Raw genomic sequence first — 21,905 nt, 5'->3', positions numbered from 1 at the left:
AACTGATGAGATGAAGAACCTCCGAGTCCGCCCGCGCCAGCAAGTTATACATTAGCTGTCGCCGGACATACAAATCGTGCGGACTGCGGAGTCCAACAACTCTCGCTCTAAACATGGTCAAACTCTACAGTCGCCACCTCGCCTATACTCCTATACTTATGTTGCCACTAATAGGTTCGACGGAGATATATGGATCATGAGAGAAGAGAGGGAGTTGATTCACTGAAGATACTGATCAGGAGATCCGAGAAAGTAAGGACAGGCATTGATATCTAAGCGAGTACAAAAGGAATTCTGTAGCCAGCGGAGTGGATTGTGCTACAGAGCACTGTAGCAAATTACGTTTCCCCGGCGGCTCCTTACACCTAAGGCCTGACATTATGTTCACTGTGCAGCATCTTACAGAATTGCAGAACCCTCTTCCACCAAAGTGAGTAGTATAATAAGCTCTAACTCGTGTAACAATATTCTCCAAATTCATTACTGCAATATGTATACACTATCATTACATCTCACTACATGACGACGTTTACAGTGACCCAAGAAGTCTTATGATATCGTCCATGGTCGGGCGTTCGGGTGATATCGTATTCAAGCACGGTGAGAATTGTTGATATACCTCATGATTTTGTATATCCTTAAAAGGTGCGCGTCCCTTCTTCAGCGCGCCCGTAACCTGGAAAACATTTTTTATCCATACGTAGGGCTCTTTTCCCGAAAAGATCTTGGATTATTGTAAGCAGGCTATTTTCGTGTATTAACAACCCGACAGACCTGGAACACTACACAGCCATACGAATAGACATCCCAAGCTTTGACTGGCTTCTCGTATTTAACTTCGTCCTCGTCTTCATCTCCGGCTGGGAAAGCCTCCGGGGGCATCCAACGCACGTTTCCTGGATGACAGGAGGTGAATGTGGCGTTGCCTTCCTCAGCAATGATCATCGATAGACCAAAGTCTGCAAGACGGACGTGATCGCCAAGGCCGTCAACCAAAACGTTGGTCTGTCATTGAATTCAGTTACATACCACATATAGATCTGGATAAGACTTACCGCTGTCAAGTCACCATGCACGATACCCTTGTTGTGCACTAAAGGATAATCTTTAGTAAATAGTTCGATCGCTACATTTGTTGACAACGGAACGCACGGTAACTAATACCAGCAGCTACCTGTCGTACCTGAAATCATGGCTAAGTATAAGCTAGTAGTGTAGTAGCCATTTGGCACTTACAAGCTTCCATTTTCGAGAGTCAGTCAGTCCGGAAAACTCGCGCTTCAAGTAATTGTCCAGCGACCCTCCTTCCATCCATGGAGACACTAGTGCTGGAAGTAGCCCAAATTCTTCAGTCACGCCGTCGAGAGGGAGAATATTGTCGTGTTCCAACTGTATCCAAACATAGGCCTCGCGACGAACTCTCTGGGGAGCAGATTGATCAGCGAGTGGAACTGCATGTCAATCCCCACCCTAACCTTGCCTATCTTGTTTAATGATTCCACATCTGTTGTTAAAGGGACCCTGAGAGATTTGACAGCGACCTTGATTATGATAAATAATGAGTCTTCTACCCATAACTTAACTCACCAGGCGTTGGGTTCCAGGTTGTATAATCATCGAACATTTCCAGACGTCACCGAGCCCTCCTGTATAGATAGGATAGGTGCCATGCCTTACGATGTTTATCGTAGGAATAGGTGTTGGTTCAATTTTGAATTGAACTGGGTCCTGCCAGTGATTTTAGAATATCTGAGTCATCAACGTGGAAGCAATATCGACTTACGGGGGAGATATCACCCATTGCGAAGTAAAGTTAGATCTCAGAGTTCGAAATGACAGGTGCTAGACCGCTGAAATGTAGGAGATGAAGCGGGCATCCTTATATACTGCTGAAGAACAAATTACCAATGCTGTCAACCCAAAAATACTGTGACCATGAGGCCATCCTACATATGACCTGTTTGAACCTGAAACCTGGCGTCTTGATAACAAGTGTGATGGAATACTCTGATGGACTGTGTTATTTAATGGGCTTATCCATCGGTGATTGGTACACTCCACGTCTTCCATCAGACTCGGGGAAAGATATCTTGCGATGTGCATGTTGGATTACATGCATCCTTACTATGCGTTTTACAACGATACAAGATTAACACTCAACTATTCCATCCTCAGTTGCGTATCTTTCTCGTAACTCCCCTAATCAAAGCTGATCAAAGTATTATATTTCCCAATTCGTTATGCAATACACGTGTGGCGCTTGTTCGTTTTTTGTTCCAGTTATCTATCGGAAGCAGACTCGAACCGAATGCCGAAGAAAACTTTGTGTAGTCCTGCACGGGATCAAGCTTCTTGGATGCAACAAGCTATATGGCCTTGATGTGGCTTAGATCATGGCGCCTGTCTTGTGGTTAAGGGGTTGCGCCAGTGGTTGCGTAGCGCCAGATCGTAAAGCTCTCACCTGTCATTTCCGGATACGATCAATGCTAGAACACTAGTAGTGACAACGTGATGAGTGGTTATTTGAGTCCTGCGCGGCCTGGAGAGAAATTAGCTAAGGGGGGTGAGAATTATTTCATGGGCGGCCTCGACCACTGGTCGACTATCAACCCAGAGTATCAGAACCGGGGCGTCAAGCATCACTTTTCAGACACTGAACACGTACCTTGGATGATAGAAAACATAGTCTAATCCTGATAAGCGTGCGCTTAACTCGGGAAACCATGCAGTCCCGACATCAGACGTTCTATGTAGGAATCCCGGATAATGAAGCTGGACGAGTGCAATTCTTGAAACGAGAACTTACGCTGGATTTTCCTGGATATATGTCACATCTGAGGCTAAAGAAGTCTATAGTGTGACAAAGAGGTGCGACTGAGGAGGCCCCTTCGACTGCGTTCACGCGTAAGCCTTTCTTGAACCTCTCAGATCTGGTGGAAAGTAATAAGAGAAATGGCATATTCCTGCAAGTTATCCCGCAGCAAGTCTCGGCGCTCAAAAATCTGGTGAGAGAGCGGCCAACTGTGTATATTAGTGAACAGGATCTTTCTTAGGTTATTGACATGCCTTACTAGCACATACCTTTGAGAATTTAGAGCGCTGAAGAATTCGGTTTTATGATAGACGCTACCAACCAGTGCAGCGCTAGTGGAGTCCTTCGGATTCTGATAGAAGACTAGCGTTTTTCCACGAAGATTATATCCATCGTGACAGAATATTTAGACTGCTGCGTGTATCTGCGCGCAGATCTGGGGTTTTCCGTTGTCGACGCAATAACCACGAGATAAACGCGTGTGCACGAGCTGCCGCTACTAAGCGACTAGTACGGAAGCATAAAGGCTTAGGCAATTGCCGAGAAAACTTTGCACTGTGAATGAACATCGCCGTCAAGGTATATTCAGGAATCAGCCGTAAAGTGACTATCTCGCAGTTTTCAAGTTTGCGAAGCAGAGTTTCACTCAAACTGGTATCAATGATGCGGTCCGACAATTCACTGCCCCATCACGCGACGTCTGTTGAGCGTTTACATTTTCAATTATATATCTGCAGACCAGCAGCTTAAACAACGACCATCACACGGTTGCCTTTCGTCAACTTGGTCTAGCACGGTTATTATCACAATGGGTAATCGCTTTTCTACGAAATCTGTGGTAAGTTCTGCCCTTGTATTCAATGTGAACAGCAGTCACAGATTACCCTCGACGGGCCTTGGCAGGGAAATGGCAGTCACCAGCCTTCTTACCCAATAAATTTCAAAATCAAGCTATATAAGATTCCCGCGACAGAAGTCAAAAAACTCGGATCGTATCCCAATGGCTCAGGAGGGCTCGGTGACGTCTGGATGTGTTCTTGGTCTCCACAATCTCAGGATGGAACGTCCAAGGTAATTGTGCACTCGATCGAAAATTCACAATATTGACTGCCTTCTAGGTTGCGGTCAAATCAGTTAGGGTTCCTCAAGCAGACGATACAGAACTAGTGAATAAGACAAGCAAGGTGGGAGCAAGAATGAGCTGAAAGTCTTTGTGTTCATTCATTTCAACTCACAGAGGATTCGTCGCGAGGCTTATGTTTGGATCAAACTAGAGCATGAAAACATTCTACCTTTAAATGGTGTTGTCGATGGCTTTGGGATACTCCCTGCCCTAGTTTCTCCGTGGATGGAAAATGGATCGCTCGATAATTATCTGACAAAGGGATTTGTTCTTTCTGAGGCTGACAAACTGAGAATGGTACGTGCCGTATATCGCAACACCGAACGAATTCTAACATATCTTCAGTTGAGACAGATGGCTGCTGGCCTCAAGTATTGTGCATCTATATTTGTTTTGTATCTGGATCAGGCATGCTCACCGACTTGTTAGTACACGAAAAAGGAGTGGTCCATGGCGATTTAACATGTGTACGTGTTGAAAGTTGTAGCTAAGATGTCTTGTTATAACAAATTTACAGACCAATGTTCTGATGGATGCCGATCAGAGACTTTATCTTGCAGACTTCGGTCTCTCGGTGATACTTTCAGAAACACAAAACTCCACCTTCAATTCGTACCATCAAGGAAATGTACGGTGGATGGCGCCTGAGATGTTTGCCATGCCCGACCAAGGGGGAGTAGTGATGCCAACCAAAGCCGCCGATGTTTACTCATATGGTTGCATCATGCTTCAGGTGTGTTGCTCCCCGTTCGATTTCATGTGAGTTACTGTACTGACAGCGTGCAGCTGTTTTGTGGACGCGCACCTTACCTATGGCTAACGAAAGCGCACCACGTTATTGCGGCAAGAGTCGCAGGAACAGAACCCTTCCGTCACTTCTCTGATATTGAAGACGTATACAGGGATTTTGCGTTGAGATGCATATCTGTCATCTTTGATGATCGACCAGTGACTTCTGCGATTGTAGAGTTCTTAGGAGTAGAGTAACACCGATATGAACGAGCTAACCCAGGATGCTATGTACTCGGAATAATATCTGTGTACTTACCATATTGTCACTGCCTTGTTTACATACATTATGAGGACTGGTATTACATGCAGTCCGCTGGCACATGAGTATTGCTCCTGCATTAATACGAATCCAGCTAGCGTATCATACGACACCGAGAAGTAGGAGCATACATGGACCATCATGATTTATAATAGGACACCCGGAATTAACATAAAGACAGGAAAAAACATCGCTTCAAAACCGAGACCTTATAAAGACAAATTCTCATTCGACATCTCTTCTTGAAGATAGTTTATCACCTCTTCTACTGATGGACGAAGCTTGCTCTCCGTTGACCAGCACCGCCGCATGAAATTCAGGTGATCAGATTGGATATCGATGGAGGAGTCGATGGGCTCTGTGCCTTTGAACTTAGCAGAAGTAACGTGTATAGCAGACTTCAACCACCAGTACGGCTGTTTCCCATATAGGACCTGCACGCAGGCGACGTGAGTGTCACTAGCCACCTAACTGGGGACTACGAACCTGAAGCATGATACCGCCGAGAGCGTATACGTCGGTAGATTTTGTTGCGCATTGTATAGGCTGATCTTCTGGGGGAACAAAGAGCTCCGGGGCGACCCAGCGTACTGCACCGTTATGGTAGGAAAATGTAGGGTTGGATTGTACCATGATATTGGAGATACCGAAATCTGCAAGACGAGGGGATCCATCGGCAGCAACCAGAACATTGCCCTACAATTATCATGAGATCATTTCGGTTGCACGGAATGCGTAGACTTACGTCGGTAAGGTCACCATGTATCACGTCGTGGTCGTGAACTGCAGAAAACAAAGTTATATTTGTCACATTCATAGTCAATCCATCACTCACGATACTTGAGCCCCTCGGTAATTTGTTTGAGCTATTTGAAAACATAGTAAGTTGTCGTATTCGGCTTCGTGAATCAAACTCACCAGCTGAAGTCTATCCATCATTGAGAGGGTCTCATGTGCACGATTTAGGTAAGAGTTCAAAGTCCCATTCGGCATCCAGGGGGAAACCAACGCGCGAAATGGGCCGAATTCTTCGACTACAGTGCCATGCAGGGGCAATACGTATCGATGCTTCATCGCAGCCCATATACGGATCTCGCGCTCAAGGTTCTGCGTTTCAAAAGTTCAGATGAGCGGTCAACAGACTGGATCCCACTATACCTTGTTGATTTTGGCAATTTCAGGATCACTCAGACTTTGGAATCGTGGGGATTTGATCGCCACCTGAAGTCACAATCAGGACATGCAAAAAAAAACAAGTCTGTGAAATACCTCATCCGAACTTGCGCCGCGGTTCCATGTACACTTGTAAACATCTCCAAGACCACCCGTAGCGGTCGGGTAGCTGGTTTGCCTTTGGAGATCACTTGGTTTGATGTTAGGAATACCATTACTGTTCCATGTTCACCAAGTCTCGCCAAGGCAAAAAGAAAAGACATACAAGTCCTCTGTATCAACGGATTGAACAGGAGATACTTGGCTACCTGGTGCACGGCCGACCTGTTAGAGTTAGATAAATAGATGGCTTCATGGATAATGTCAAAAAACATACCAGGCTATGGAAGAACTGTTGGAGGTGGAACATATCGACGAGAAACTACAGAGAAAAATAGTCTGTTCCCTTGCACTGAGAAACTACAGTCTTATATGCAGAAAACACTAGTTCGACAATATCACAAGTTATCCCGATAATTACGGTGGAAAAAGACTGCGTAGGGTCAAACTGAAAACGTTCCCACTGGTATTGGTCGAAGAAACGCTGTGGATGAATCAGATCGATTATGAATGTCTCCCCTCCACTACAAACGCCCATATTAGTAGGCGTCAAGCATAGAACCTACTTCTGGGCGGACAATGAGCTTCTTGAAGCGTGTTGTCAGGGATGTAGAGAGCATTAATCGGCAGCACCAAAAAGAGCAGTAATTGCGCAAGGCAATATTCTTTTTCCGGGCTTTATTAGCAAAAGACAATCCTCGTGGCAAAGAGATAGAGCTTCGAGAAGATGCCATGATAGTTGTAACTTTGTCGGCTACAAAACGTTGTTAACACGAGTCAGTCGTTCAGGGAGTGTCTATTTTGATTCTTGAAGGCTTCGGCCAAATCGTCAAATTGCCGGCCTGTGTACCAGCTTTTTCTGAGTCAGTCTTTACTGAGAAAAGCAATTGATGACTTACTGTACGATTGACCCATCCCATTTTGTATGCACCAAAAGCTTCGAACCATTTCGCACCGTGAAAGGATATGAAAGAAACACGCCTACGTATGATGACAAGTCCTAAGATGAGGACACGCCGCAAAGGCTTGTCATTCAACCGCTCGTCAATGAAGTTGGCAGCCTGAGCGTGAGCTAAATTAAAATCGCTCTTTGATCGTGATTTGTGACGTTTTCATGCAATATGGCTCATGCGGCAAGTTGTGGAATAAACTGAGGATGTAGGGTAGCATGTCGTGACAGGCGAGGGCAAGATTTCGTAGTTCTGAATCTTTTTTAATTCGATCATCCAGCGCTGATTCTTGGGTGTTTGTCGTCGAACTGACCTGGTAGTATGTAGTAGGGTCATGACATATTTTTCTCACAGGAGATAAACCTACAATATTCTCATTTTTATGCACTCCGAGCTCCACATACCGTGTGTGGCTTGGCTCTCAGGGCAGCAGGAGGGGGAATGTAACAACTGCCACGTGTACTGTTAATATCATGATTTAGAAACCTGAGATTTTAGCATCCAGACTGCTGCGTGAAGCGCATGTATCTGCTATGTAGTATATACATAAAATAAAATTGATCAGCTCTCTGTTTTTTTAACTAGTGCAGTGACATGGTCCAATCCTAGAAAGTTCAGAACATCAACGGCAGATGGGCGACATCCTGTATCACCCCAGCATTTTTCGATGAAATCCCAGAAAGAATCTGCATCGTGCGGACTTATTGGTCTTGGAGGCTTCTTACCCTTCAGTATCAGGACAATGACTTGATGATCGCTTCGCACATCTGCATATGGTGGTCTACCTGTCATAACCTACGAGATATTAGTCGCAAACTAACGGAACTACTAAGGAACGCCTCGAACCTGAAGCATGATGCATCCGAAGGAATAAATATCGCTAGCTGGCTGTGGAGCTAATGACTCTTCGTTCTCGGGTACCTCGAAGAGCTCTGGCGCAGCCCACCGCACGTTGCTTCTGATGTATGAAGTCCCTGAGAGCTCAGAACACATTGTGAGAATTCCGTGGTCTGCTACGTAGGCATTGCGGTCTGAGTCTATCAGAATGTTGTTCTGGTGTTCCAGATCAGAGCTAGAAAGCGGGCATCAGACAACCAGTACGTACGGCAGTAAGGTCACCATGTACCACGCCCTTCGAGTGGACTGCAATACTGTCAACTATTATTTTCACAAACTATTAAAGATTCCACGCACGGTAGCTGATGGCTGCAGCGACTTGCCGCAACTAAAGTTCCAATGAATACCATGATGTATGAGCACTTCTGAGAGACAACTCACAATCCGAAGCTTTTGTTCAATGGTCAATTCTATGAAATGGTGTTCAAGATATGTTGTGAGCGAGCCGTTGTGTTTCCAGGGGGTAACCATCGCTGGAAGTGGCCCAAATTCATGACTGAAACCGAGCAGAGGCAAAAGATTTTCGTGATGCAGTTGCTTCCGTGCATGGAAATCGCCCAAGAGTCTCTGAAACCATAAGGTTTGGGCAAGCGTATTACATACAAAGGGGAAGCTGATGACGTACTTGAGTAAATCTGGCTCTGGAATCATCACCTGCGATATTAATTCTTATGGATTTGACTGCTACCTGTCATGGATTCAGATTGCTGGACAGCCATACGCGTAGTCTGCTTGCCTCCTGGCCTTGACGGTTGGGTGCGTTGTAGGTGCATTTCCACACATCCCCGAAACTACCGTGCGCCATTGGATGAGGCGACTGCTTGGATATGAATCCCGTAAGTTCAGGTAGGCTGCATCAAAAGTCGCGTGAGGAAGTGCATCGTCGCAGGATGCTATGATCATGGACTTGCTGGTTGTCGGGGTCTATCTCACTACCACCAGTGGTAGCTATCATGACAGACGGGTCACTTCTCCACCACCACGATTTCCTCCTGACATTCTCTAACCAAGACCTGCAGTGGGATAAGAATGACAGAATCATTTAGGTTAGTTATTTCATAGATCGTGCTCTTTTAACGAGGTAGGCTGAGCGCCGAAACAATAAGTTAATTGTAGTACCCCCTTTTGCCAATATGAATATCGATCAAATGACGTCTCCATTCCAAATGAAATGGAGTCCGTACACCAGCGCACGGTTATTCTTCCGTTTTCTTCCATCGAATTCATGAAATAGAGCCAATCACTAGCTGACTTTACCCAATCAGTACAGATACTGCGGCCCTAGCACACCTGCAACAGTCACTTCCTCACCGCTTGAATCATCTTCTCTGGGCGTTACACCCATTGTAAATGTATCGACTTTTGAGAAATCTGGTTTATACCGCTGTAGCCTGAACAAAACGTTTTCAATTCCTGTTGGGATGCACATTAATAACCGTGGAATTGCATTCTCGTTAACCGCCGCGTCATAATGGTGACTACAACATCACGATGAGCACTTGAGTGATATTTTGAGGTCCTGTTGTGTATTGTCTACGTTGCTAGGACAGCATTGGGACAGAAGAAGCCTACATCATTGTGTCGATTCGCAGGAGACGGACTGAACGCCCATACACGACAAGGTGTGGGCAAGGTTGCTGTGATGGCTAAAGTTGATAAATTTCCAGTGAAAATCTTCGATGGCAGGAATATCTGGATGCTTAGGCTTGACACCCTTGAGGATGGCCACAACTACCTCACTCCGAGTACTCAGTACGGCTGCCGGCCCGATAAAACCTAACACAATTGAGAACAAGAGCGTTGCAAATGTAAATTGTTGACGGACCTGGTATGCGATGCACCAGGCATACAATATTGAAGACCAGCAGCTACATCAGCAAGCTGTTACGACGTTCGTGAGTTGTGGTCTATATCATCGGAGAAGACTTCAAACCGCAAGGACGTCACACATCGTGGTCACAAATTGGTTTATGTCACTCAACTTTCTGTCTTCCCCGGTCAACAGCTTTGTCATTAAACACAAAATGCAGGCCTATCTGCAGACTTGGCGGATCATATTCATCAAAAACAACACTTGAACTTGAAGCGCAAACTCCACGTCTCGAACATATATATCATACGGTGTCTTGCGACGCGATGCAGCCATAAAGAAAGACGTCACACATTCAACAATGTCTTATTCATCTCCAGTATCGGCGTTTGACTCAGCGACAGCTGCTCCGTCACCCGATACTACTTCATACCCAGAACGCCATCTTCCGGGGTGAAATGTTCAGACCCTGTCCAGTACCACGAAATGTCGTGTCTCACATGCACATCCCGACATGCTCTTGTTTACTCTCAAGGATCAATCGTCTGGATGACCTGGGAAGATCCGCCTACAGATATTTGAGCCTGACGGTAGGGAAGAGAGAAATTCTGTCATTTTCATCGTATTCTGATTGTTCATTATAGTTCATATCTCTCAACGTTCTTATTAGCATCGTTCGACATCGTTTGTTGTATGATCCTTGTGCTCTATTGTACAAATGATTGAATAATTGCAACTGCGCCGGTGTGACTGGGAGGTGGAATTGTTTGCCTAATGCAACGAGATAGACGCCGTGTGTAGCTGTTGTGTCATAAGCCGTACGAGCCCTTGCTTCGTTGTTATCTCTCGCCACGATCTCGTTCTGTACCACGGAACAGCTTTCAACATAAATCAGATCACCTCTACTTCAGGACGCATACTAAGATCTCCTCATGGCATCCATCGACGCTCAGGTCCTCAGGGAAATGATTCAACGGTTTCGAGTTCTCATTATAGGAAGAGCAAATGCAGGCAAAACGTCCATCCTTCACAAGGTCTGCAATACCACGGATGAACCAGAAATTTACGATACAGAAGGAAACAAGGTACGATCGATGATCTATGCGATGTACGGGTTTATCACTGATCAATTGTGGATAGATCGATGCGGCCATCGTAGAATCATCAATCAAGGTGCTTACAACATTTTCCCTGCAGGCATAGTACATACACTGACAGACGATCAGCGTGGAAACCATGACATCAGAAACGAGATGGTGTTCAAGAGCAATCCCAGTTTTGTCTTCCACGACTCATGCGGTTTCGAAGCGGGTTCTGAAGAAGAATTCGAGAACATGAAAAAATTTATATCAGAACGGGCAAACACGACGAAATTGGAGGAGCGACTTCATGTTATATGGTAAGCGACTCTTTTCTGACGTTCAGCGCTTGTTGATTTCCATCAGGTACTGTATTCCGATGGACGACCATTGTCGGACCTTTCAACGATCAGAGGAGAAGTTCTTCTCAGAGTGCGACACCGGGCACAGCGAGTTTTCACGTCTATTTTACTATGCCTTGCTCGGACTAAATGATCCTTCTTCAGTTCCCGTCGTCGTGGTATTTACCAAATTCGAAGCTTTACGTCCAATCGCATACGGACAACTGAAGAAACAACTGAAAGGGGCATCAAGAGAAGAATTCTCCAGCAGGATCGCTCAGCAGGTCGAAGAATTGTTTACAAACACAGGTGTCTTGGATCGGTTGTGCGCTCCTGAAAACCGTGCGCGTCCTAAGTCCCATGTACGCTTGGACAGTAAGTGGTATTGACTCATGCCATGTCAAAGTTGACATTAGTCACCATCCTAGATATGCACAAACCGGATACCAACTGCAACCTTTTACTGGATCACACGACTCTAGCATTGGACAACGAAGAATTACAGTTGTGCCTAATTTCGACACAACAGTCAAACCTGGAGCTTTGCATCAAGTGTGCAGTCAGGTGAGTCGCAGAGTTCCAAGTCACATCTTTGTTCCAACATGATCTAGAACACTCGTTGATGGCGTACGGCAATCCGGGAAAATCGATTATGAAGTGTATCAGTATGGAATTGCTAAGTGGTTTCCACATCTGAAGGTAAGACAAAGATTCATTCAATCTGACCACGCACTGGCAATAGCACTCATGAATGGTAAATATTGAAGTGCTGAACCTGTCGACAGTCTGATAAATTTTTCTCCATTGTAGTTGTCCATCGTTAACAGCTGGTAAGATTGCAGTTTGAGAAGGTCAAATAGCATGAACAACACTGATGGCTTGCTGCTGCTCGCCTGTTGACAGCTCGTAAGTGCCTCGATGGTTTCGAGTCCTCGTCCGATGCTCATGATCCCGATCCCTTGCTGCTGCTCGCCTGTTGACAGCTCGTAAGTGCCTCGATGGTTTCGAGTCCTCGTCCGATGCTCATGATCCCGATCCCTTGCTGCTGCTCGCCCGTTGACAGGATGTAAGTGCCTCGATGGTTTCGAGTCCTCGTCCGATGCTCATGATCCCGATCCCTTGCTGCTGCTCGCCTGTTGACAGCTCGTAAGTGCCTCGATGGTTTCGAGTCCTCGTCCGATGCTCATGATCCCGATCCCTTGCTGCTGCTCGCCCGTTGACAGGATGTAAGTGCCTCGATGGTTTCGAGTCCTCGTCCGATGCTCATGATCCCGATCCCTTGCTGCTGCTCGCCTGTTGACAGTATGTAAGTGCCTCGATGGTTTCGAGTCCTAGTCCGATGCTCATGATCCCGATCCCTTGCTGCTGCTCGCCTGTTGACAGCTCGTAAGTGCCTCGATGGTTTCGAGTCCTCGTCCGATGCTCATGATCCCGATCCCTTGCTGCTGCTCGCCTGTTGACAGTATGTAAGTGCCTCGATGGTTTCGAGTCCTAGTCCGATGCTCATGATCCCGATCCCTTGCTGCCGCTCGCCTGTTGACAGGGAGTAAGTGCCTCGATGGTTTCGAGTCCTCGTCCGATGCTCATGATCCCGATCCCTTGCTGCTGCTCGCCTGTTGACAGTATGTAAGTGCCTCGATGGTTTCGAGTCCTCGTCCGATGCTCATGATCCCGATCCCTTGCTGCCGCTCGCCTGTTGACAGGGAGTAAGTGCCTCGATGGTTTCGAGTCCTCGTCCGATGCTCATGATCCCGATCCCTTGCTGCTGCTCGCCTGTTGACAGTATGTAAGTGCCTCGATGGTTTCGAGTCCTCGTCCGATACTCATGATCCCGATCCCTTGCTGCTGCTCGCCTGTTGACAGTATGTAAGTGCCTCGATGGTTTCGAGTCCTAGTCCGATGCTCATGATCCCGATCCCTTGCTGCTGCTCGCCCGTTGACAGGATGTAAGTGCCTCGATGGTTTCGAGTCCTCGTCCGATGCTCATGATCCCGATCCCTTGCTGCTGCTCGCCTGTTGACAGTATGTAAGTGCCTCGATGGTTTCGAGTCCTCGTCCGATGCTCATGATCCCGATCCCTTGCTGCTGCTCGCCTGTTGACAGTATGTAAGTGCCTCGATGGTTTCGAGTCCTCGTCCGATGCTCATGATCCCGATCCCTTGCTGCTGCTCGCCTGTTGATAGAATGTAAGTGCCCTGATGTGTTCTAGTCCTAGGCCGATGCTCATGTTACCCATCCCTTGCTGCTGCTCCCCTGTTGACAGCACGTAAGTGCCTCGATGTTTTCTCATCCTCAACCCAAGCTGATAATCGCTGTTGGTCGCCTGTTGGCAGGACGTAAGCACCTTGGTTATTTTCTGCCTTCAATCCATGTGCAGAAATCTTACATTTGTTTTTTTGGCAGGTGGTAGGTGTCTTTATCATATTTTGTATTGAAATGATACTGCCTAATTTAACTCGTGTTCATAGCCTGATGTGAGCATCTTCTATTCTATCACCCAATTTGAATCATGATTGCTCATATAATGCATAGTTCGTTGAGTGCCCCTCCCTGATGGCTTATGTTCTATACTCACATATCTTGCATATTCTCTTGCCCCACACAGAATGTGAGTCGTTTTACCTTCCTCCTGCGAAGCATTCAATGTATTGATCATTTTGACTGTTTTTTCACTCCGTAGGATGTGAGTAGGTTTCAATCGCTCAAGGATTCTAGCCATATAATCTCTTGTATCCATGATGTGTTCGCAGAATGTGTGTGAATCATGTCCCGTCTGGATCCTATATTACTCTACTGATAAGCAATCTTATTCAGCTTGTACGTCTATGGATTGCATATTTCCACCGTTACGTAGTGGTGCTCATCTGGTTCCAACTCTTGACAGTTTGTAAGTTCCCCGTACACACCTGTCATTGTCTACAATCTGGTGGTTGATTATTGGCAACTGTCACGGTTAATGAAATAGAATGTGCGTCTCTCTTATTAACCAAATGTCAATTTATTACCTCCTGGTTCTGATTTTCCTTTCCTGCAGAAGGCAAGTACTTCTCTCTGTGAGGTTGATTCTGATACCCAAACCTGTGACCAGGCCGGCACAAATGTACTTCACATTGTCCGTATCCTTCAGCCTTTGGTAGGTTGGTTTTTCTTCGCATTGATCTTCGGCGCTGTATGGCTGTGCAACAGGTTGCGAAGGGATCATCGTTTGCTGCTGCAAACGGAATCCTTCATACTGGTATTGGTTAGTTTCCCACTGCATGACAAGTTGTAGTACTCATAATAGGAAGCAGCTACTATTATCGTCCTTGAGTACTCTGCCTTTTTGCCGATCAATGGCGGGAACAAGCGGGAGAGCATCAAGTCTGCCGTGGACTATTACTTGAAATCTCCGACGGCAGTCGCTGTGGAGAAAGGAGCGAAAGAGATTTCTCGTCAAGGCTATCGGGGAGAGGAACTAGAGAAGAATATTTTCGAGTTCATACTCGAAAATCGCATGTGTACGTCCCTCGCTTCGTCGCGAACTCGAAGTTAAACATCTGCCCATAGCAAAGGACTTGGCAGCAAATAAGTAGATGATTCTCGAGCCAAGTTTACCACTTCTTTCTGCGGTTTACCCACACTATGCGCTCCCGCTGTGTACGATACCAAGCACGCCAGCTTCAACTATCGAGCGGTGCGGACTGTGATGTTTCTTTATTTTCGATGCTCTTCCCCGTGTTATGTACTACACTCGACACGTCAGCTTCACCTGCTGAACGCTGCAGACTGTATAGAGTTTTAACACGCATCTCATCATATCGCGTTCTGTTTTGTACTATTTAGACTCAGGCTTGCGCTCGTCGAAAAATCGCTCTTCATTCTTATCTCCAATCATGAGAATTCGAGGACTGGCTTGGTATGTTTCAGTGCTGAGGCGGACGGGTTTGACAACATTATTGATACTCGTCGGGACAGCATGCTGGCTGCGGGAGTAATTCACGTACATGAAACTCTGGGAGACTGGTAGATTTAGAACAGAGAAATCATTCAGGAGGCCATCGCAGCATTGTATTATTGTCTCGACGAAGGGGAAGATCACGGACAGAAAACTAAGATGACAGGAAATAACGCGGACGTATCGAGTCATTGACAGCATCGTGAAACATAGATAAGCTGTGGACAAGACAAGGTAGCGCCTGAATAAGTTGAGGCTGGATGGGAAAAGTAGGCAATAGATGCTAGATACAAGCAATTGTGAAGATAGAAAACATTCTCATGACAAGGGACGTACCATCAAGTCTACTACATCTGCTCCAGGCGATTCTGATCGAGCTCATTCTTCCGTACGTCATAGAGGGTGAGGGTATTCTACATCTTTTTCTGCGACCCAGAAAAAACGTATTTAGGTATGGGCCATCGGGTCAGGACAAACGATGGTCTTGCTAAGGACCATACGGATGAAATGTTCATTTTTAATATGTTGACAGGCATGGTAGGTATCTCAGTGTTTGGAGTTCCATGACAGGTGTGCCAGTCACTGGTCTGCCTTCGGTGTGTGGATTGGCGACACCCGGTAGAGTGTAAACGGGTACCAGTGTAGTCACTGCTCGTGCTAGGTGAGTCGTGGCCAAGGACCAGATGACTCCGTGAGCAAACTTTGTGAATCTAGCCCAATCAGCACGGCACCAATGCCAGGATGGTAACAGACATTAATAGTGGACTTTCTAGATTCTCTGGACGCTATCATGGCATGTCTCAGAGTCACTCGTTGAGATACTGCATTAGGTACGAAAATCAAAATCAGATTCCGATCAGGAGAGAATTTACAATTTCACAGCTGATATAAGCCAACTTTTCTGGGCGATGATCTTGTCTCAATTGTGCAAAGTTCAAACGGCACCGACTTTCAGATACTACGCTTACTGAGTCCACATGTATCGCTCTCACCGGAATTTTGAATGATTGGGCGCAAGAACTTCAAGCATATATGTTTACTCATGGGGCAACACTTTTGTTTATCGCCACGCAATGTGTCAATTCACTACTAAAAGACCTCACTGGTATTTTTCAAAGTTAACGTGCGCCGTCGTCTCACTCAACAGTGCACCCGTGAGTCTACCTAGCTCGAAGTACTACCGAGATGCTGCTCGTTCAAGTCTGCGGATAAGTTCAGATGTACTGCGCCGATATCAGCATCCCACGCAGTTTGTGCCATCGATCAGTAAGCGTTCGTTTGCATGATAACACTGAGTATTCGTTCAGGCACGGTTGATAACATTAGCTGTCGAAGAGGCCTAACGACTGATGGTCATCTCTGTAATTGCATTTGCGCAAACAAAATGAGGTGCGCTATCAACCTGTCTTTTTATACCCGGTGAATGGGGCTAAGGGTCACGCTTGACAGGCGCGCGTTTTTAGGAAGACGAGCTCCGAAAATAAACTCTAAAGCAGGGTAATGGGTACAAAGGTGATCGAAGGGGGTTGCGAGGTCGTGGATCGATACGAACAAAGTATTGATAGCAGCTGCATGGAGTATGTGGATTATAATCAAAGTTTCTGCCGCTCGGCTTCTATGAACGCTATGATTTCCTGAACTTTAGGTCGAGCACCGGAATCGGTGGACAGACATTCCAGCCAATACTGCTTCTGGCCTTGATCAATACCGGTGAGCTGGTCAAATTTGAACGGCTTTCCTCCTCTCACTATGGCCGCCATCACGTGAATCGCCTGTATTTTCCAGATATACGGTTGTTCACCACAAAGTAGCTTCGGAGTGTCAGACACGCACCAATCGCGACGAATGAAAGATACTTACCTGAAGCATGATGCAACCGTAAGAATATATGTCTGCGGGCATTGTTGGCTTTGCCTGCTCCTCAACCATTTCGGGGGCCATCCAACGCACGTTACCCGCGTGGCAGGAGTTGAATGTGGGATTTCCAGATTCTACGAGGATCATCGAGAGACCGAAGTCTGCGAGGCAAAGTTTGTCGTCGCTATTGATGAGTACGTTGGCCTGAATTTATGATATCGTCATCTCTCAAGCGTATAGTTCTGTAAACGATGAGAATCCTACCGGTGTCAAATCGCCATGAACAATGCCACATTCATGCACTAATGGGCCATTTCAATCTGCATCATGCATGAAAAAATAGAAATTACGCACGATACTTGAGACCAGATGCTATCTGATGTGACTGTTCTGCTTGAGATTCAGGCGGTGTTTCAGACACTGATGCACTTACCATATCCAGCTTCTGGGATGTCGAAAGCGAGATTGGTTCTTTCAGGTAACTTTCGAGAGACCCTTTTGTCATCCACGACGAAACAAAAGCTGGCAAGACTCCAAAATCATTCGTAATTCCATGAAGCGAGAGGACATGGTCGTCTTTTAAGTTGGCCCAGACATGGGCCTCACGTCGCATATTCTGTCAACCAAAAATATAGAAGTGATGCTTATATGCTCTAATGTGAGACCTTACCCATGCGGCCTTTTCCAACGGTACCGTTTGACTGGTGTCAGTGACCCTCACTACCTTGATTGCGACCTAGAAATTTCAAACAAATCAATGTGCATGCATGCCGCGTGATTGGAGCTGGGCTCACTATGACAGGGGAATTACTAGAAGGGGTGGACCAGATGCATTCCCAGATGTCACCAAAGCCACCGGCGTAATTAGGAATCTCCTTAGTTTTCCTGAGTTCTCCACTTGGGATCTCTATGAGCGGAGTTTTCAAAATGATGTTGGGTGGTAGCATCTTTATTCGTCTTGGATGAGAGTGTGGGTCCAAGTGATACGTCGAATGGCAAATGCAACTGGGGTATAAATACAGGAGCATTCCCCATAAAAGACGCATAAGATAACAGATAGATGATAAACACATCTCCCAAACGAGTATAACTCAAGTCATCGATGTTCGATAAAGAATATTACATACCGGAAAGCGCCTGCACTTACTAAAGTTCCGTGCATGGTCGGAGACTCGGTACCGAGCGCTGAAATTTTCAGCGTTTATTTACGGACGTCTGACGCCAAAAATCTCAAATTCCATCGATTTCTGTCAATCTGCGTGAGAGGGCGTCCATCCGATTTTCACTGGGATTGATACTAGATCATCTGATGACATACCTGTCCGAGTTGATGAGCCAAAAAGGTTACACCAGTGAGGGCGGCTTTTGAGCACATACCAAACTTTGACAGATGTGATGAAACATGGATGAACGCTCGAGAACTAGCACAGCAACGTGTTATCGTAGGCGTTTAGCTGCAGCCAAAGTTTCAGTTGAATCAGTTACATACAGAACAACGAGGCTAGTATCGTAACTTATACCCTGATATCATCGAATTAGCTGAATGAAACCTATCACAATGTTAGTCACCTGATGGGGATGTTCCATGAACGAATATATTATTATATATTATTGCAATTTACAAATACAATGATACTTCCAAATAAAAATAAAAACGAGTGTGTCTCTGTTGTGGGCCGTGGCTGAGCGCTGAGCGCTGAGTGCTCAGATCCGCATCACGCCGCCACGCGCATCAACGACATCAAAATCCCTGAGTATATGCGCATTGCATAACTACCACCATGAGCCAGCTTGAATCTGACAACGGCAATGATGTTTATGACAATACTAGAGTCCACGATGATGATTTGGATGCAGAAAATGGTACGTCTTATTCATAGTAAAGGCTTCTGACCTTATGTTTATGTAGAACCTTCTGGCGAGAGCATGTACAACAACGGCAAGGGCATCACAGTCTCTGTGACATTTACCCCGCTTCTACCACCTCCAGCAACTGGAGAAAAACGTCGGAAAAATGCTAAATCACAGCCCATAAACCGTGCTTTCTTCATCCACGAAGATTCCACCCTTCGAAACCTTCTTGATACAACATTCGAGCAGTATGATATCTCCGACAAAATGATGTATGGTATTGGCAATCGATCGGGTCTTCTCGCTCCTACGAACTTCACCATCACCTATACAATCCTTCGCACGAACTATAAGAATATCGTTCTCGGAAACCTTAGTGATTTCACTACGATCATGGAAGAAGTCAAAGAGTACCGGTCACCAGCCTTCAAATTGACTATTGTCGAGACAAAGGTATGTATTTGCAGTGTTTCAAGTTGTTCTAGTACTATGTACTGTGATTGGCTGAATGTATGCTAGTATGACAACGGCGAAGAAGCTGAGGATGAAGAAGCTGACTCAGATGAACCTGCAGGAAAGAGAGTGAGGCAGTACTATGTCTTTCGATTGTCCTCTCGTCACTCATGTCATGAAGGCTGCTACAGGTCCAACTGACGAAGAGATGGAGCAAAATGAAGCAATTGCAAACTTGACTCGCCAGTACACATGTGAAGACCGAGCATGTAGTTTTTGTATCTGCTGGCCAGCTCCGCCAGAGGCCAAGCACATCAACTTGACACCATTACATCTCAACACATGGGCTGCTGCAATGGTCCGCATGATGTTCCAAAGTATATCGTCTTTGCACATTACTGATAATAGGCATTATTGTGGGATAGGTTGGTCCGAACAAGCAGCCAGGTGTTGATTTAGACAATCCACCAAACACAAAGATTTTCGACGTTACATACACAGATCCAACTGACATCGCAATGCTCTCACAACAACATCTCAATGCAGTTACACAGACTCAATCCTCCGCACCAAGTATTGTCATCAATAACGACTTCAAGGATATTGTTGGCCTCCTGAATGGTGACCGTGGACCTGATCCTGCTATCAAGAATGCTCCACAGCCTGTTCTCTGTCAACAACCTGCTGCCCTTCGACCGAAATTGAGTTTACTCGATTTTTGCAACCGATTCGACCTTTCGCAATGGCTATGTGAGAAGTTGGACGAGATTGATGTGACTGGCCCACACTGCCTTCGGTTCCTTCAGAATGCTGACCTACTTGGTGCTGGACTATCTCTTGGCGAGCTCACAGATATTCGTGATGCGGAGGAACGGTGGATGCTTGAAACTTAGTTTGTATTGCTCCTCATGCATATTTTGCAGCCACAAGTGCTCATGGACACATTGTTATCTGTAATGTCATGCTACTGTATTGTATCAATGCTGCAAGTATGCTCCGAGTCAAGTAAGATAACCTGAGTGACAAAAGAAACCCCAAGACATAGCTGGTGTTACAACAGAACATGCTGTATATAGCTCGTAGTAAGGAGCCTTAGGCCCGTAGAAGCCTAACCCTTGGCGACGGAGATGTGACTTGATCACTGAGAATGCTTGCTCAATAGGGTTGAAATCCGGGGAGTATGGTGGTAAGTATTCAATGCAGCACCCTAACGACATAGTGAGACTCGGACAATTTGAATTGTGTGCCATGAACTTCATTATACTGACCATAAGCATCAACAAGCTCCTCAATTTCCTCTGCATGGTGAATGCGAGCATTGTCCATAATCAGCACACTCCGTGGCCCTGGAAATGGTGTCGTGATAGGAAGCTAACCAGAGCAAGTTATCGACACGTCACAATTGCAGTATGAAAACTAACCACATCATTGCACAAAAAATCAATAAAACTCTCGCGATTGAACGATCCTTCAACAACTTTTGCAGCAACAATGCCCTCGTCAAGAGCCAGTCCTGCCACCATTGAAAATCGACGTTTATGAACAAATGGTTGATGTTGCTCAGCGTGTGCACCTTGTGCGGCACGTCCCCAGCGATGTGAGTATGTACAATCATCTTTCGAAACTTCGTCCAAACAGAGTAAAGAGGCAGGTGAGTACTGCGAGACACGATGAACAAAGTCTGCACGACATAGAGGGTCACGTTCAGCTGCAGTCTTCTCGATATGCTTGACATTGATGCCAGCACGCTCGAAAGACCGGTGAATGGTAGATAGTGATGCGAGTAGAAACCGGCCATCTCGAAGTCTCATTTGGTATTCATCGAGGAATAAGGTGGGGTTGTGACGAGCAAGCCGAATGAGAAAATTGATATCATGCTGGCTGAAAGCCCGAGGCCTGCCCCTTCCAATTGCCTGGATTTTAGCTACACTGCCAGTGGCTCGTTTACGACGTTGAGTGCGGTAGAAAGTTGACTTTGAGAATTGTGTAATGGAGAGGATTTCTGTGGTTGCATAGCCTTTGTTCACCATGCGTAATGCAGCATCTTTGAGGTCATTACTGATCCGTCTGTTGCCCATGACAGTTGATAAGATGAGAGGCTACACGTAGAAGTTGCAAGTACGCCGTCGCGTAGTACACGATGGACAGAGTGACCGCCGCTGTGCCAATTCTTTTTTCACACGTTCGAAGAATGTCATTATAATTGAAAATTGCAATAATACGAATACAGCTAGTGTAACATACAACACCGAGAAGACATGGAGCATTATGATATATAATAAGATAATAAGACACCCGAAATGAATATGAAGACAAAAGGATTGCATCAAACCGAGATCTTATAAAGACGAATTCTCATTCGACATGGCTTCTTGGAGGTAGTTTATTACCTCTTCTACTGACGGACGAAGCTTGCTCTCCGTCGACCAGCACCGCCGCATGAAATTCAGGTGATCAGGCCGGATCTCGATGGAG

At 46.0% G+C, this 21,905-nt stretch overlaps 4 protein-coding genes across 4 annotated transcripts; 1 reads left to right on the top strand and 3 right to left on the bottom strand.

The window, feature by feature from the left end:
- Positions 1-372: 372 nt before the first annotated feature.
- On the bottom strand, positions 373-1,842 carry EDB93DRAFT_1332522 (kinase-like domain-containing protein). Its single transcript, XM_041455250.1, has 8 exons — positions 1,784-1,842; positions 1,588-1,728; positions 1,476-1,541; positions 1,237-1,422; positions 1,153-1,183; positions 1,056-1,093; positions 775-1,005; positions 373-724 (listed from the first exon to the last, which is right to left on the bottom strand). The coding sequence occupies exons 1-8, from the start codon at positions 1,799-1,801 to the stop codon at positions 530-532; spliced, it is 906 nt and encodes a 301-aa protein (XP_041301290.1). The 5' UTR covers positions 1,802-1,842; the 3' UTR covers positions 373-529.
- Positions 1,843-18,804: 16,962 nt separating this feature from the next.
- Positions 18,805-20,309, top strand: EDB93DRAFT_1184878 (uncharacterized protein). Its single transcript, XM_041450781.1, has 4 exons — positions 18,805-18,989; positions 19,036-19,430; positions 19,497-19,559; positions 19,612-20,309. Exons 1-4 carry the CDS (start codon positions 18,908-18,910, stop codon positions 19,882-19,884), a joined length of 813 nt encoding a protein of 270 aa, XP_041301289.1. The 5' UTR covers positions 18,805-18,907; the 3' UTR covers positions 19,885-20,309.
- A 444-nt stretch (positions 20,310-20,753) lies between these two features.
- Positions 20,754-21,181, bottom strand: EDB93DRAFT_1069971 (uncharacterized protein; the record flags this gene model as incomplete). The annotated part of the gene is made up of 2 exons (XM_041444952.1): positions 20,754-20,801; positions 20,852-21,181. Coding segments are annotated over 2 exons (378 nt in total), but the record flags the coding sequence as incomplete, so codon positions are not given.
- Positions 21,182-21,232: 51 nt separating this feature from the next.
- Positions 21,233-21,496, bottom strand: EDB93DRAFT_1071763 (uncharacterized protein; the record flags this gene model as incomplete). Its single annotated transcript, XM_041444982.1, has 1 exon — positions 21,233-21,496. A coding segment is annotated over one exon (264 nt), but the record flags the coding sequence as incomplete, so codon positions are not given.
- Positions 21,497-21,905: the final 409 nt, after the last annotated feature.

This window comes from Suillus bovinus (assembly GCF_016758785.1).
Source record: "Suillus bovinus strain UH-Sbo-P2 chromosome Unknown EDB93scaffold_135, whole genome shotgun sequence".
In the NCBI taxonomy this organism is placed as follows: domain Eukaryota; kingdom Fungi; phylum Basidiomycota; class Agaricomycetes; order Boletales; family Suillaceae; genus Suillus; species Suillus bovinus.
This window is presented reverse-complemented; position numbering and strand designations above follow the sequence as displayed.

Bases quoted from the DNA above. Each gene is read 5' to 3' on its own strand.
- EDB93DRAFT_1332522 (XM_041455250.1), bottom strand. The intron at 1,423-1,475 runs GTTAGGGTGGGG...TCTGCTCCCCAG, and splicing joins CATTAAACAAGATAGGCAAG to AGAGTTCGTCGCGAGGCCTA. The intron at 1,006-1,055 runs GTAAGTCTTATC...ATTCAATGACAG, and splicing joins TGCATGGTGACTTGACAGCG to ACCAACGTTTTGGTTGACGG.
- EDB93DRAFT_1184878 (XM_041450781.1), top strand. From the start codon at position 18,908: ATGAGCCAGCTTGAATCTGACAACGGCAATGATGTTTATGACAATACT. The intron at 19,431-19,496 runs GTATGTATTTGC...AATGTATGCTAG, and splicing joins TGACTATTGTCGAGACAAAG to TATGACAACGGCGAAGAAGC. The intron at 19,560-19,611 runs GTGAGGCAGTAC...CATGTCATGAAG, and splicing joins ATGAACCTGCAGGAAAGAGA to GCTGCTACAGGTCCAACTGA.